We start from the raw sequence: 16619 nt of genomic DNA, 5'->3' as shown, positions 1-16619 counted from the left end.
ATATTTTAGTCAGACAAACAACCAACAAATAAAGTCATGCATCATAGACTGTGTTCATCTTGATGACAAAGGAAGGTTTAGCTTGCACATACAGTACCTTCAGGCTACAGTATCGGTACACTGTTGGAAAGCAGGACTGGGATGTTTTATACATGTTTTCTCTCACAAAAGTATAATCTATTACTGTGGCCAGCTTTCTACACATATACTTTATACAACATGCTGTGACATTAAATATTCAGTTCTGGCGGTTCTGCTCCGAGAAAACAGAAAGAGAAAAACTATCACTCAAAGTTGGAAAATTTAGAATATGCAACTTCTAGGTTGCATGTATTTTCATACATTATCAGTGTCTGGCTAGTTTTTATAACTCTCTCTCACAATCCTCATTTTTGTTTCCAAACTTTTATGAATGTGTCTCAGATTAAATATGCTATAGGTTACTAAACATAGCTGTCTGTTCTATTCAGTTATTTCAGAGCTGAAGCTGGTCTTTGGTTAAGAAGGGACTCCTTGTTCATTCTATACACAAAACTTACAGTCACCCATCCATTACTAAGAAGATGATTGATAACCTTTATGATTAAAACTTTGTTACTGAGATAAATCATATGGCCCAAAGAGATCTGTATGATTCTTTCAGCTCTACTGATTTTTGCTCAAGTGTCTCTCTCCTATAGCGGACAATGGTCGGCCAATTGTGAGATCTCAAAATCAACAATTCCTCATGTTTTCATCCACTGAGTAAATCTTCTACATACTTAACTGTGTTTGGTATATTGGTTTAAAGCAGATGAGTACAAATATTTAGGAAGCATTTGAATTCATATAGAATTCATTTCACTCATCTTTTTTCCAAATTACAGTTTGCATGCTTTAGAAATATACTCCAAATATCTGACTCAAGATAGCATTTATCAAATTACAGAGAATAACCACAGCAGAAGACCCAACAGAAACTGTTTTTTATATAATAAAGAGAAACAAACAAAAGTATCATCATTTAAACAGTGACTACCTTCCCTACTCACGTCTTACAGTATAGAGGTCCACAATCATTACCTGAAGCCTAATATGCTGAAAATAGTATATTGCTTATCTGCCCAGTCAAAGGCTGTCTCTGCATCATGTTGAAGTACACAGCGAAATGATAACATGACAACATTTCAATCTAAAACGCAACATTTTGCCTCAAATTATTGACGGCACTGTTTTTGCATCTGTGCCAATTTCAGTTATTTTAGGAGAAAGCACTATGAAACTGGAAAGTCTGTTGCAATACCTCTTGAAACACTTCAGCCATTCTTGAGTCTAGTACATGTATATGATTTATCATATTCTACCGACAGGCCACTGAACCTGACTTTCCATCATTTCAGTTCACCCCTCTGTAATAGAGTCCTATTACAGAGGGGTGACTATAATTCGCTTTTGAAATATAGATATTTTCACTCAGGCAAAAAAAGAAAGCTTATTAAACTCTTATATTGTTCCCAGGCTTAAGTAGACGCCTTACAAGAATCATGAGAGACATTTGTTCAGGGAGTCTTATTCCATTTTTAATATTTCTGGTATTTTACATTTGGCATTTCTGTTTTCTTCAATTTCTCTTTTTTAATATTCCTCGACTTGTCAACTCCAGCTACTTCTAATAAGGTATAGTCACCTTTAGGTTATTAAAATGTATTCAACTGGAATTCTAATCACATTTTCACTCAAGTGGCAAGTTAGTAAGTGTGTTTAATCTTCCAGTTTTATAACCTTAATCTAACACACTCGAAACTAATCAGGATACCTCTAATAAAAGTTTTGGATGCCTCCCATAATGCAGTAATTTGTCAAGGTAAACCAGGCGCAGCTTTGCATTCAGATCCAAGACTGATTCAAATGATTCTATAATATAACAACACTGTACATCTGACTTGAGGTTTTGTTCTTCCATTCTTCCATTCTATTTTCCTAATTTCTACCCCTTAATAGTAATTCAATCTATATATTTTGATGCTCTTCAGTAACTTGAACTGTATCTAAAACCTCACCAAATTGGCAAAAGCAGATGTTTTTTGTTTTTTTTATCCAGTTAGACAAATCTGCAAAAATCTTATGGGCAATTCTAATATAGGATAACAACATAACAGGTTCCTTATCTAATCTTGAGATCAAAATGAGCTTGTCAGTCATGACTTAGAGGACGCAGAGTCAATTAATTGTATTTCCTCTCACAGGTTATTACAGAGATAAAGATTCTGGCCACGATGATGGGCCATGATTGTAAATGCTTTATCACCATTTTTTGGAAGTCATAAGATATAAATAAAACATGACATGATATATCACAGCGAGGAGTTATGAGTATAATAATGGCATAGGGGGGAAAAAATCGATGTATTGCTTTTAAAGTAATTTTAAAATGGATTTAAACATCAACTAGTAATCAAAGTAGAAAGGAGTAGAAGTAGAAAAGCCTGTTTTAAATATGGACTAAATGAACAAAAGTTATAGCTTTTACAGGACAGATAACAGCAACCCAGTTTATTATGCATAATGTTTTGGGGCTTTTATGGCTTTTATCCTCTTCAAGCATTGTACAGAAAAAGACAGTAAAGCACATCATTAAATTGAAGCACTTTCTGCATGTAAATCCTGGATGTTTCTATAATTATTTGATTTTTTTGCCAGTTATTATTAATGTTATTATTATTTACCTGCATTTAATTATCCAGGGGCCTGTACTACAAAGCAAGTTCAACATACTCATGATATGCTTTTCTTATCTGACTTCACTGAATCTAGCAATGGTCCAGATAAACTGTACTGAGAAGCTTGAAAGAGATGGGGTTGTTAATTACAAGCGACATCATCAGAACCATGAATAAAGTACATGTGATATGATATATGTAAACGACAGCTTGTGATCATACAACAGAGTAAGAAGATGTAGAAACACATGAAATCATTTCCAAATATTGAAAGTAGGCTTAAGCTTAAAATACAGGTATGAATCATGATATATGACTAGACTAGAGTATAGAGTGAATATTTTATTTTTTTAGTTGCATAATGAAGAAACTGTTCTTTATATGTCATATAAAAATGTTAATGTAAGAAATATTGCCAGATGGTTTCTGCTAACAAAGCAAAGAGAGGAAAAGTAGTTAATGTCTGAGGTTTATCTGACCAAATGTTGCATTTATAATCATGGGAGCCAATTAACAGTGTGTGGATTCTTTGTCTAGTAAAAAACAAGCTTTTGTTTTTATTCCCAGTTATCATTTCACTGTGGTCGTGTGTTATTCTGAGCTGCAGTGATGAAGTATAAATCATCCACAATGTCACTTTCTGGCTCTTTTGGACTATTTTTTTTAGCCAAAGTCTGGTTTCACAATGTACAACTGGATGTGGAGATACACTTCACACACTACAACTCTCCCATCACGTGCCTAGTATACTATGCACACATTTTCCTGACGCTTCCAACTTCTTACTTTCAAGTAAGCCTGAGTCACAGAAACATCTGAAGTATATTTCTCCCACATGCTCCAGTGTGAAGATTTTGAAGTTTATTCCCTGACTGAATTTGCTTTAGACTTTTCGCTATATCAGCACTTTTTCAAGTTCCCAGAGGGGAAAGGGGATGTAACCTTTACAGTTAAAATTATAATGAGCGGAGAGGTGCAGCAGTACAGAGGAGTCATTTTTTAGACCAATTTAAACTAAAGACTGAAGCCTTGCATCTTCAGAATAATGCTGACTGATAGGTCACATTTAGGAGAGCAAACTAAATACTGGAAGCAATTAGTTTTATGTGCTGAAGTTAATTTCAAATTGTCATGGAAACACGAGGAAATAAACTTAAAATAACCATCAAAACATGGCCGCAACAGTGGACCATTAACTGTTATTTCTAACCCCCTCTTCATATTGTCTGTTAGTTTACATCTATCACTGCTACAGTTGTTTGTCCTCACCTGTCTTTTGGTGTATTGAGTCTTTTGGCAGTTGTGGTCACACCGTTTTGCATATTTGGATCCCTGTTCATTCTAATTCTCATATATCAAACTCACATTAATATACAGACAATTTCTCTTACAATTGACATATGCTCAGATCTGGCATTCATATAATATTACTTAACTTTCCAGCAGTGTTTCCATGACATGTTTGTAATACTTCATCACTTTATTCCCATTCAATTCAAGGGTAATACAAGTGTAAATGAATGAATGTATTTTTTATACCGCCAGTTTGGCAGTCAGACTCTCATTCTGTCCATTCTGTTCAAGCCAGTTGTATTTCCAGAGGTCATTAATTCCCGCTGTTTTCAAAACTACATCTGGCAGAGTCTTAACACTGCACAAACTCATTTAAAACTTCATGTTTACCAACACTTTTATTACACTTTTTCCAAACATCATTTTATATTGAGGGTGATAGCCAAATTTGATCAAAACTTTTTTTCTCTCTTCTTCATTCAGGCCACAAGGTCGTGAAGCAATAAAGAGGCAAAAACAAAACTTTCTATTTTGCAGAGTTGATGGCATCATTCAGCTCCACACACACAAACAAATAATGATCTCTACACATTCGATCGTGGTGAAATGGAAATGTTTCAGATGTGAGTGCAATGATTGCAGGGTTATGAAGCCGTGTTCAAAAATAATACAACACATATGCCATTTAAAGTGATGAATTACGTTCATCATTTTAGCATAGCGGTGCAGAAAAGTGAAAATCATGAGAGCCATTGACTTCTAGAGTAAAACCTGCAGCAGAACAGATTGAAGTAGCCTCTGTGACAAAGTCGTGTTACCTTTGTTGTATTGTTGGCATCAACAGTTCAACTCTGAAGCTTTGGAAATACTGTCTGATTTGCTTGACTGTAACTGCACTGATTAATGAAAGACTCTATATCATATAGGCTATATAACCTGTATCATGTTTTGATTTCTATAAAGGTTTATCACTGCACTAATGATGACAGCATTAAAAATATATCCTACCACTTTCCAGTGAGCTACTATAATTAAGGGGTAATTAACGAGACATTTTGTAATCTTCTCTAATGTCTTAAAAACAAGTGTCAGTGTGTGCATACAGCCAAGCACTGATTCATAGATATAGTGCCTAAAGTCTCTTGGGTACCATTTTGCCTTATAGGAACATTCAAGTGATTTAAAGCTGCATTAGTAAATATTTTGCTAACATTGCTAACTCATAAAGTGTGTGTACAATAGAGAAGGGCACGCCATCCTCTCCTGAGCCTCAGGACTTTTAGTAAATTTTCTCTAAAATAAATTGTGATGTCTCGAAGGTTCGTTTCTCTACTCGCAAGAAACGAACACTTAAAATGTAAGCATGAAAATCTATCATCTAAATGCAGTGAGAACGTTTTCTATCCAGAGGAAGTTAGATTCATAAACATTAATCCTTTTCCTCTCTTGTACCTTTAATATTCTTTAGGGTGAATCTATGAGAGACTAGCTGAACTCTTCAACAAGTGAGGTTTCATAATTGGGCAAAGTGAGGATAAACATCTGTTACACTCTTTACCTGTGTTTGGGTGCTCAACTAACAAAGTGCAAAACTCACCTTCCCATGAATCTTTGGTCCCAGGGGGAGACGTCTTGTTGCCATAGAAACCAGGATACAAAACATTGCTGAGGAGAAGGCTATAGCAATGAACACGAGACCCCAGGAGAGGCTGCAGAAGTAACAGGAGCTCTCAGCAGATGTGCACACCAAGACGTGCACTGAGGCGAGCAGCAGGCACAAGAGATAGAAAGGCAGGGAGAGCAGGGCTGGGAAGACTGGGAGATCCACTGATGCTGCACCGCTGAGAGCTTCTGGCATAGCCAGCAGTAAGACCAACAGCAGCTTAAAGGACAACCAAGAGGAAGGGAGGGAGAAGAGAGAGAAGGAGAGAAAAAGTGTTAATGAACTTTGATCACCTTTTGGTTTTGATACAACCACACAAACTGAACAGTGGACACATTTATTTTGGCAGATTGACAGGAAATTACTCCATCAAAACATAGTATACTCAAAAGAGGACTGTTCTTTTTTAGATCATTTTTTATTTTGTCCCTACACAGCAGAGCCAAACGTAACACCTCTAGCTGCTGCACTAATCTACAAATCTTCAGAGTGTATACACACACACACACACACACACACACACTATACTACATACTATACTACTACTGTACTCACCTGGAACACAAACACCATGCCTGCGATCATGGAGTACATGTCGTACTTGCCCAGTTGTTTGCTGAGGGCCGAGCTCATGGCAGCCAGGGCCTCCAGGTACTGCTTCAGGACCTTTTTGCCCATATTGGTCAGCGTCTCTGAGGTGTTGCCCTCCAGGTAGAGCTTCATCCAGCTCCCATGAGCCTTTTCTGCCACACGGAACTGCTCAAAGCCCACCTCTGGATCAGAGAAAAGAGGTACGGTGAGGTGAGGCATGCTATTGATTTGTTGTTGTACATCCATAAAGTTGAGGGACTAGAAAAAGTAAAAATTGAAGCAGGGGTGGCCATGATATACTGGCTTTTAGCCCCTATGAGTCATGACTTCAACAATGCCATCTTTCATTAGACCTTTCCTGCCCACATCTGTCACACTCTACACCTCCGGTTTGTAACACAGACTGTCTGATGTATATTTAAAATCTCTAAACCCGAGCTGAAGTGACCCTGATGACATCTGGTTTAGTTTCTCACACTTTCAAAAAACTCCTCCAGAGCTACGGAAGACATTATGCAAACATTTTTACAGACTGAGCAGCACCATGACGAACAATCTTGTGTGAAATTGGTGGAGTGTTGCTAAAAGTGACAATTAATGAAGATTTACTTGACATTAATGCTTATTTGCACTTATTCAAATACTTGGTGTTACTGTGTTATACCCTTATTGGAAGTGAAGCAGCTATTCGAATCATAAAATTTGTCAAAATGAGGAGGACATTTCAGCATCTCATTTATTCAGCCCTTACAGGTCTCATGATGCGGCATCACATCAATTTTACCCGGTTTATTTATCTCACATTCTCTGCAGCCATATGTTGCACCAATTAAACTTATTTATGAAGCCACACAATCTGATCTTTTCAATTATGTAACATCAACCCCTAATTCCAAAATGATTTAAATATCCCCAGTATGAAAGGAAGCACAGTTGTTAACTGACAGCTTTATTTTCTTATAGATGTCAACAATCTGTCATCATATTGTGACATATTTAAGAAACATAAAATAGACATGCTGCAGGTGGAACAAATGCACTTTCCCATTTAAGTGAATAGTCTTTATAAGTGCATTTTTGTGTCATTGAAGTGTGGGAAATGTGAATGAGATAGTGGACACTCCTGTGTTTCACCCTAAAGAAATATAGGCTTGAGGTAAGTGCTCGTGTTTCTTATGAATGAGCGTTCAGTAATCATATTTATGACTCCACCGATCATTCTGCTGGTGTCATGATTGGAAATCATATTAAATCTTGTAATTTCCTTTTTTTCAAAATTGTTCCTTAATTTGAGAAGATAATATGCCTGTGGTAAAAAAAACCGAAAACATTTAGTTGTGACAAAAGCAAAGTGTAATTCATCAGGATCTTAACTATGACAAGCTATGACTCACTCGCACGTTAACTCAAAGCAAATGATGCTTGTTTTCATTTCACTTCAGTGCTTTAGGAGTCTGTTCAAGGACAAAGCAATATGAAGATTTGATTTGCAATATACGTCAGACACACACACACACACACACACACACACACACACACACACACACACACACACACACACACCTAAAGACAATATTTTGCAGTATAACACCTATCTCAGCAGCATAGGCATAGAGGTGATAAATAGTGACTAGGACTTTGCCAGACAGATGAGTTTGTAGAAATATTAGAACCTTAAGCCACAGGCATGCATCATACAATATCGATGGCCCCGGCCTTGTTTCATCTGTCTAAAAGTACTGGGATTGGTTAATGGCCCCTCCAAGATGCCTGAGGTTAAAAGCACAAGAAAAACACAATATGAAGATGGAAACATGGGAGACAGACAGATACTGTGGCAGAGAGATGTGGAGAGAGAGAGAGGGAGAGAGAGAGAGAGAGAGAGAGTGAGAGAGAGTGAGAATAGTCGAAGAGTTGAACTTTAAAAATGTTACTTTCATGTTAAGCAGGTTATTCTCACCTTGGGACAAAGACAGGTGATTGATGCTACTTTACAGAGATTGCACAAAAAAAGGACATGAAATATTCAATTTGAGTGTCTGAGCATTACCAATCTTTACTCAGTCATGTTTGATTGATGTACTTTTTGTCAAAAAGGGGAAAAAATGTGAATACTGAAATCAGCACATTTCTATTTCAGATTCTTTTCACCGACTACTTTCAAGCGACTTCTTTCACACCTAGTCATCGCTGACCCCGACAGGTGTCCAGCAGCAGCATCTACTTAAAATCATCCCAGGCGTATTTCCCAGCAGTGACAACTATTTCATTCTACTCCGTAACAGCATCGTGATTACCCAAGTGGACAGATTAAAAAAAAAAAAAAAAAAAATCAACACATCCAAATGTAGGTCTGCTGAAATCATTTCCATTTCATCTCATCGCTATGGAAACCACAGACCAAAATAGAGAGGAAAATGTGCTGCCAGAGCGGCGAGTTTCTAATGTGGAAGGAAGTCGTTTGTTTCAAATCAAGTTTTTGAGAATGTATCATTTGCTAATTGGCAGATTTACACTCAACGCATCTGTGTGTTCTTCAAGAAACATGGTGCACAATTTGTCTGTCTCTGTCATACATTGATTTAATGTCTTCAGCACGTTGTGTTGAAATAAAACCAGATGCACTTAAAAAGACTAGAGCATAAATAAGATGTTAGATTTAAACTTTTTGTTCTTAGTCAGACTTGAAAATACCTGACAGTGAAGTTTGCTGCTTCAGAGTAGATCCTAGAAGTGAGCACAAACTTTCTGAGGTATGTTTTGTACATATATATTTATTATACATATTATATTATAATTCAGAAAGTATAGTTTTCTGTTGTTGTTATTTCTGTTTGTTTGTGTTTATCAGGAGCGGTGTGATATTAAATTCTCCTTAAATGATTTTGTTGATGTATCTCCTCCACCAGCTGCAGGATTTATTTCCCACCGGCTTTCTTTCCGTTTCCATTTCAATTTTCTTTTACTTCCCTAATTATATATCATGAATATGTTATTTAATTTTGTGCTGTATTTCACATATTAATTACTACTGGAGATATTAAGAATTTAATACCAATAAAATTAATTTAATTGAAAAAGAGCACACGTTTTGGCAGGAAGTAAAATCTACTGTAACAACATTTTAAAAGAGTGAACAGTGGGGCAGCTGTGGGGTAAATCCTTGTGTCTGATTGGATGTTCCTGCTCTCAGCACACATATGATGAACCACATTGATCAGTTGAAAGTTGCTCTTACACTTCATAATGAACAGGAGTACTTGGATAAATGTATGTTATTGCTCAGACGCAGTGAAAAAGTGTTTTACTCCTCTTGATTGTTTTATAAATATGGGTCTAGCTTGTTTTTTTCAAGTCTGTTATATAGATTATTCAGTCATTGAAAAACCTGCAATTTAAACTATATTTAATTCATATCTAGTACATTCCTGTGAGACAGCTCCCTCATAATTTCACCCATACAGTCTAATTACCATTTGAAAAACAAACATTCAGTAACTTTTTATTAGTTCAGAAAATTCTCATGAAATATTGTGGCAGCAGGCCTGTCAACACATGTATCATATTTCAAAAGCAAAACTATTTCATTCAGATAAAAACAGATTCAGTATAAAAGTAAATGCATTTTTCAAAATAGACTATCAAAGATTAAAGATCGCCTCCAGACATTTTTTAAGATATATATAAAATACTCTATTTTGAATAATAATTTGTGTTTGATATGTTTTTTTTTCCCACACAAAAGTTCAATATCTTCCAGAGTCCATAAATAAGCTTTTCTTAACTGCTGTCTCACACTTTGGTAAGTTGAATATTGGAGCAAGATTGGTTTTCAAACTAGTTTGTGATGTCACAAATCCTGCATCTTGTAGGCCCGTTCCTTAAAATAGGATTTTAAATCAGCACATGATTCAGCAGATGAATGTGCAAACAGCCTTTTAGTGTCAAACTCTGCACATACACCATTCTGCACAGTGAAGCTAAAACATTTAACTCTAGGAACAAGAAGAAGAACTCATTTTGACTGGAAAGGAGCTTTAAATTGAATGCCACATGTCTAATAGATCTGCACCAACCGCTTTTCAAAGAGTTTTCCCTCAGCCTTCCCCTCCTTCTGCCTTGTTCCAAACGATAAGATAAATTACTGCGGACCCGATCAGGCATTAGCAATGGTAATTGCTGCCACTGGTGTATCAAATGTTTGTGAAAGTGAAGGACAGCAACAGAGAGACAGACGGAGAGGGAGACAGATAAGAGGCGTGGAGGAGAGGCTGCAAGATGGATAACTCTGACAAACAGTGTGACCCCGAGATATAAGTAGGGAGCAAAACTCTGTGAGGATATGTGCATGCATTTGCACAAAGACTGCACAAATGTTTAACAACAGGCCGCAGACTGTTTGCGAGTCTCCCGTGTGGAGTTTTCACAGTTGTAAGGTCATTTATACAGGGACTCTCCATGTCTTGCAAATCTGTATAGTCATTTCTCTGACACTTAAACCTTGACGGGACAGAGCGGACTTGTTGAACTCACTCACTTTCTGTTGGTGCTGGGTTCAAGTGAGTTCCCTACTTCCTGTAAATGCAAACTTAATTCGTCTGCAACAACCTCAAACTACAAAAACACTGCAAGATGAAACACCTGGAAGGTTACTTACCGCAAGCACATAAATAGTTTTAATCTGTTTAGTCACCAGTAGATCAAATAAAACCTTGTGTTTGAAAGGATTTATTCTCATATGAGATAAGTCAAAATCCAAATTTCCAAAATCCATACTTTTTTTTGCAAAGGATCTCCGTGTTAATGAGTGTGCGATGAATCTTTTGAACTTGTAAGATGATTCTACCCTCATTTTAAATCAGACTGCTTTAGGTTAAACGTTCCTAGAAGCTGCTTTGATTAAGTTGACAACGTGTTGTGAATAATGAGGAGATGGACTTACTCTACTCACAGCAAGCTTGTCCAGTGATAACACTTACAGGTACAAACATGTCTTATATCTCTTATCTTATCTATATCTCATAATAAAGGACAGAACAGACATTTTAAACTGATGTTTAGTCAGTTTGACCACAAGGTTTGAACACAACAGTGACATATATTGTGTACCTTGTCAAATGTTAGCTCGTTTGAGCTCTGGTTTGGCCTCCACCACCTCCTAAGGGAAATAGCTGGCTTTTTAGGGGTCAAAATGTTCTCCAGCAAATCTCTGCCTACAGTTTGACTGGGTAGATTTATCAGAGCTTTTTCTCTGACAACAGTTCCTGGGTGCATCTGAAACTAACATGGATGAGAGCACTTAAACTGAGCAAAAACAGTAAATACTGCAGGCATAAAAAAAAACAATAAGCTGAAAGATGCTAAAATGTTCTGCAGTTCTGAGGAGAGCTGCAGAGACAGGTAATAATTCTCTATATGTTTGACACTATGAGCAACCCCCTTTCACATTACACAGAGTCATTCCACCTATTTCTAATAGAAAAATATTGATTAGAGCGGCTTTAAGAGTGATTAAGTTGAAGGTGAGTATCAAATGACAGACTCGTTGTTGCTCTGTTGCTCTGTTACTCTGTGCCAAGTACAGAGTAATAACCCTCTGTCACACATTGAACAAATTATTAGTACCAGTGAAATTCTGAAGCAAGTTGTGAAGGGGAAACATTTGGATTATGGTGCATGGGCTGGACATTGTGTGTTAGTTTTTGCAGTTACAATAAGATGGCCATATTAATAGAAATAGGACTGGGACTGAGTAATGTGGGCTGGCTCGCTTTGTGCTTGGTGATCCAACTTCAATAGAATTGAAATGGTTATTCGCCTGGGAACCAAACAAATCTGCCAAGCTCATGTTTCATTTGCTCTGGCAGATGTGTCTGGCATATATCCCACCCAGCCTGGAACTGGACGGGGCAATCACAACCATTTAATACAAAGACTGACAGGCCACAGATCTGGGGGTTTGTCCGTTGTTTGAGTTTGACTGTCAATAAAGTTGGGGGGGGGGGGGGTCTACAGGGCCCAACGAAACAGACTCATGAAACTCAGATCAAACTGTCAAACTAGGCAGTGGTGATCAAATATGAATCAAGATTCTTCGCCTATTTCATACACTTATTTCACTGGACTATTTTTTGGTCTGTGTCTGTTGATAACGCTCCATGGAAATAGAAAATGAACTGAGAGGTTCCACATTTGCAAAACAACCTGGCGATGCCCGGCTAGGCTGTCATACAGGTGAAGAGAAAATTGCAGATTTTCATGCTAGGATGGACTATTCCTTAAATTTCACTCTTTTCTCACCACTTTTCACAGTCTCATTGCTGTGCATGAAAAAACGTACCCACTGATAATAATCACCAGCCAGGAAACCATACCGCATAATGATGAGACTCCCTGTCCTGGCTTTCTGGGCTTTTAACGAGTCCAGAGGTTTGACACGGTGAATTTGCAACCTACCTTTCTGGTAGTCCTGCATGCTGTCTTTGAGCAGGCAGCTGAGCTGGTGGCCATTGAGATGCAGGAAGCGCAGCTGGTCTCGCAGCGAGGTTTCCTCCAGGACACCCGGGATGAGGCGGCCCACGCTGTTCTGAGATACGGGTAGGCCGAGTCCCAGGGCCAGGGTCGGGGTCAGGTCGACTTGCTCCACTACTCCAGGCTTCTCCATTCCCACTGACATGAGAGGGAAAACAAGCAAAAACATGATTAACAATGAGGATGTGGTACACCCGCAATACAAGATAGTGAATGAGTTAAATGCATTTTCCTCTCTCTTATTAAGGCAGTGTATTAGATTTGATGTGTGATTCAGTCTAAATCTAAATCTGTGACATATTTTCTGTGAATTACTATAAAGGAATCAGTTCATCCTGAATATATCAACTATCAGGTTGTCCTTCCGTTTTCTCCACAAATGCTGCAATGTTAAAAAGCAGCACCTCGTGCTCCAGATGATTTTCCCCCTTAAAAAAAAAAAAAAAAAAAAAATCCTGCAGCATCAAGACAAAGAAAAAGGAAAAGCTTTCAAGTTGCGGCCAAATGTTGAATCACAACTGTGTCACATCAATCAGTGATAGCGGGTAGCAAAACAGTTATTCAAATTCTAAGTTATTCAAATTTTTAAAAAGTCACATTTTATTCCATCACACTCTGAAATGATTCACGGACAAAAACTATTTCTATGATGGACACGAGGAAATAGATCAATTTTCATACTGTCTGCTGTGGAAGATTTCTCCTCTTGCACAAAAAGAGGTTGTCTCAAAGAATTTCACAACTGTTCGTCAAGACAAATTCGTAAAAGGAAGTCTTCCTCTTCGAATCATAAACCTGACAATGCTGAAAAATCCCACGCCTCGCTGTTATTTGGAAGTGGGTGATTATGTAGAGTCAGTTTTTAGTGGGACATATCACTCTAATCGCAGCTGCTACAGCATCTCATAGCTCCCTTCTTTCTCTTCCCCTCAAGACAGTCAAACTGCGGTCACTGGAACATTACAAAAGCGTGTGGAGGATCGTCACGAAGTATTAACAGAGCCTCTCTCTATAGTCTCCAGTTATTTGGGGCGAAGTGTCATATTGACATCTTGTTTGTTGGTTAGAATCCGTGCAATATTTACTCTGAATTCTAACAAAAGAAAGCCTGAACGGGAGCACAAAAGCATCACAAAGCAACCCCCTCCCTCCCATAATTACTCTAGTATTAATGCTTGCGGGTATGACTGTGGGGAAGGTTGTCACAACATGCGAAACAACTAAATATAACACCAAAAAAATGAATGAAATCATTATCATAAGAAATGCGGGTTTTCATTTTTCAAAGCTTGCATCTTGTCAAAAGTTTTTGTTTTTTTTTATGTTGAGGCTCGGCTTCCCGTAGAGAGGAATGTGAGCAGAGAGTGGGAGTCATTTCCCAAACTGCCTGCGTGTGTGTGTGTGAGTGAAGTTTATAGGGCTGCAATTATGAACCATACTTGGTGTATAATACACACAAAGCAAATGAATTTCAAATGTGTCTTTATTCTGTTAGAGATCGATAAATAAGCGGGGAAGTGAGACAGCTGTGGACTAAAGGCTGGGACAAACCCCTGAGCTATGAGCTAATTTGGTAATTGGACACAATGAAATAAGCCGGGGAATTATCCGTTTTTATATTAAAAGGAGACGGATTTGCAACAAGACAATGGAGTTTCTGTATTAAGCTCATTGCTATTCAGCATAATGCCATAAATCTAGCAAGTATATCAAGCTGGTTTAAATCTCTTAGTCAGCAATGAGTGTCTAAAAATGTTTACGTTATGAGTTTAGTTGCTGCAGTTAATGAGTAAAGTTGATGGAGTCTTCTTTTCAAAGTGCTGTATTTTCAACCCCCCCCCTCCCCGCCCCCGCCCTCCCTTCCCTGCAGACAATCTATGAGTTTTATCAGATATGAATCCCATATTAACTGTGAAATCAAATCACTGATAATTATTTTATGATGTTGATCCCTGCGAGCGAATAAGCGTCTCGCTTTTCTAAACCGCTGACCACATGCCTATGCTGTTATATCCATCCAAACCTATTTAGAACAAATAAATCCACTTTGTACTGTAACTGTTTGGCTCACGCAGAAGGAGAGCGAGTCACATTCTGGCAGAACAGATGTGTCATAACTCAGTTGAAAGGTTACACACGCTGAATGCTGATTCATAGATGAGAGGGCAGCATGACGACGATGCCGTACTCGTTACAGTATCGAGCTCCCTAATGTTATCTCTGGAGCATAAATAAGACTAATGGGTTTCACAGCCACAGTTTTAAAGTCTCATTATGTCTGTATGGAGTCACGTGTTTTCAGCTCAGAGTTGATGCTGGCACAGAAATCTGCAAACATGTTCTCAACAGGAAATATCACAATTACCTCAGCGTTTGTTATGATGAGGTTTAAATTGATGGTGGCACAAGAATTAAATGTGTATGAGGTGCTATACTTCGCCTCTTTAATAACCCTCTCACGTCAGAATGCTAAAATTGTGTCCATCAATGTATCCAAACATTATGCATCACTCGCTCATGTAGTTGCACCGCTGTTGCAGTGAGATCTGAGGCTTGGAAGTTATCACCTTATTCATCTGTTATTGGCATTCCTTAGTTGTAACTGCACCGCCTGATATCGCAGCCTCTTAAATAAAACAAGACAAAGGAATGAATGGATAGAGAGGTAAACAACTATAACTGTATGGTTTCTTATGCCTAATTAAAGTGGTATTTCCTCTCGGGGTCCTCCCTGCTATGTCGACAAAATGTTGTGCCAACTTGCAGTATATGAGAGGGCTTCGAATGCATCACTTTCCCTGACAGAGCATTCAGATTAAAAAGTGAAGCTCTGGTAGTGAAGCCAGTAATGAATTCTGATCCACTTCACCTCAGCACAGCAGCATGCTCGGATGAAAACAACAGGCAGAGGGGTTTTCTAATGACCCGCCATTCTCACTATGTTAAAAATAACCAGTTATGCAAAAGAGGCCGCTGATTACACTCTGATCTGGATTCTGAAAATGCGGTATCGGGACGAAGTTTCTGTCTTGTGTTATTGATGCTTCATATGGACGAAATAAAACCTCATTTTGGGGGACCCGAGTTTTTGTTTGGTATGCTTTTTTAATTTCTTCTAGATATTTGGGATTAGTAGGACCTGTTAAGTACAAAAACAAAGTATTGCCTTTGAACAGGAAGTAGTTTTTTGAAAAAAATAATGTCATCATATGGAGACAATGGGTTTATTTTACTGTATAACACAATGAATTCACCATTGTATAAAACTATCTATTTCCTTACATTGACACCTTCCCTTTGCACCAACCATAATATAAAGTCCCAATGTCCTCAAACGATTCCTGATTAGCAGTGTCATAGCTTGGTGCTTTTGCTAAAATTAGTCAAAATTATATAGTATATCAAACTACAAATGTTATAAGCATGAATAAGTTTAAAACATAAAATTTGATAAGGTTTTGTACCTGCTTGATTTTCGTCTGGGGGTCGGTTGTTGATTGACTTGGCCAAGATGCCTGCCATCTCGTTTTTACACTGATTGATGTAATGTGCTTTTTCTATCACTAGGTGGCACAAAAAGACGCGTACGAAGAAGAACAACAGGTCAAAGTTAACAAATAAGTATAAAGTCCAGCAAACCCAAAATGTAATGTCCCCATATGAGGACGCAGGGTCGCAGGAGGTTAAAGACCCTGCAACCATATTTTGACAACTAGCTTCTTAACATGAATTAAGGAGAGTTGAACCATGATTTCCAAGGCTTTCAGAATGGCCATTGTAGTTTTTTTTATGTTCTAATATTGTGTCTGTATTTCATGTCTATTGCATGTATTTATCTTATA

At 37.8% G+C, this 16619-nt stretch overlaps 1 protein-coding gene across 1 annotated transcript in view; it reads right to left on the bottom strand.

Moving 5' to 3' along the window:
• The window catches only part of pigg (phosphatidylinositol glycan anchor biosynthesis class G), a 61030-nt gene that overhangs the window by 29119 nt on the left and 15292 nt on the right, over positions 1–16619 (bottom strand). Inside the window, exons 6-8 of the mRNA XM_053323946.1 lie at positions 12703–12915; positions 6211–6428; positions 5590–5874 (exon numbers count right to left, since the gene is read on the bottom strand). Of these exons, the coding sequence (XP_053179921.1) occupies positions 5590–5874; positions 6211–6428; positions 12703–12915 (716 nt within the window). The remainder of the gene's footprint in view (positions 1–5589; positions 5875–6210; positions 6429–12702; positions 12916–16619) is intronic.

Source organism: Scomber japonicus, chromosome 8, assembly GCF_027409825.1.
Source record: "Scomber japonicus isolate fScoJap1 chromosome 8, fScoJap1.pri, whole genome shotgun sequence".
In the NCBI taxonomy this organism is placed as follows: Eukaryota; Metazoa; Chordata; class Actinopteri; order Scombriformes; family Scombridae; genus Scomber; species Scomber japonicus.
Note: the sequence above shows the minus strand (reverse complement) of the source record. Positions and strands in the feature narration are given on the sequence as shown.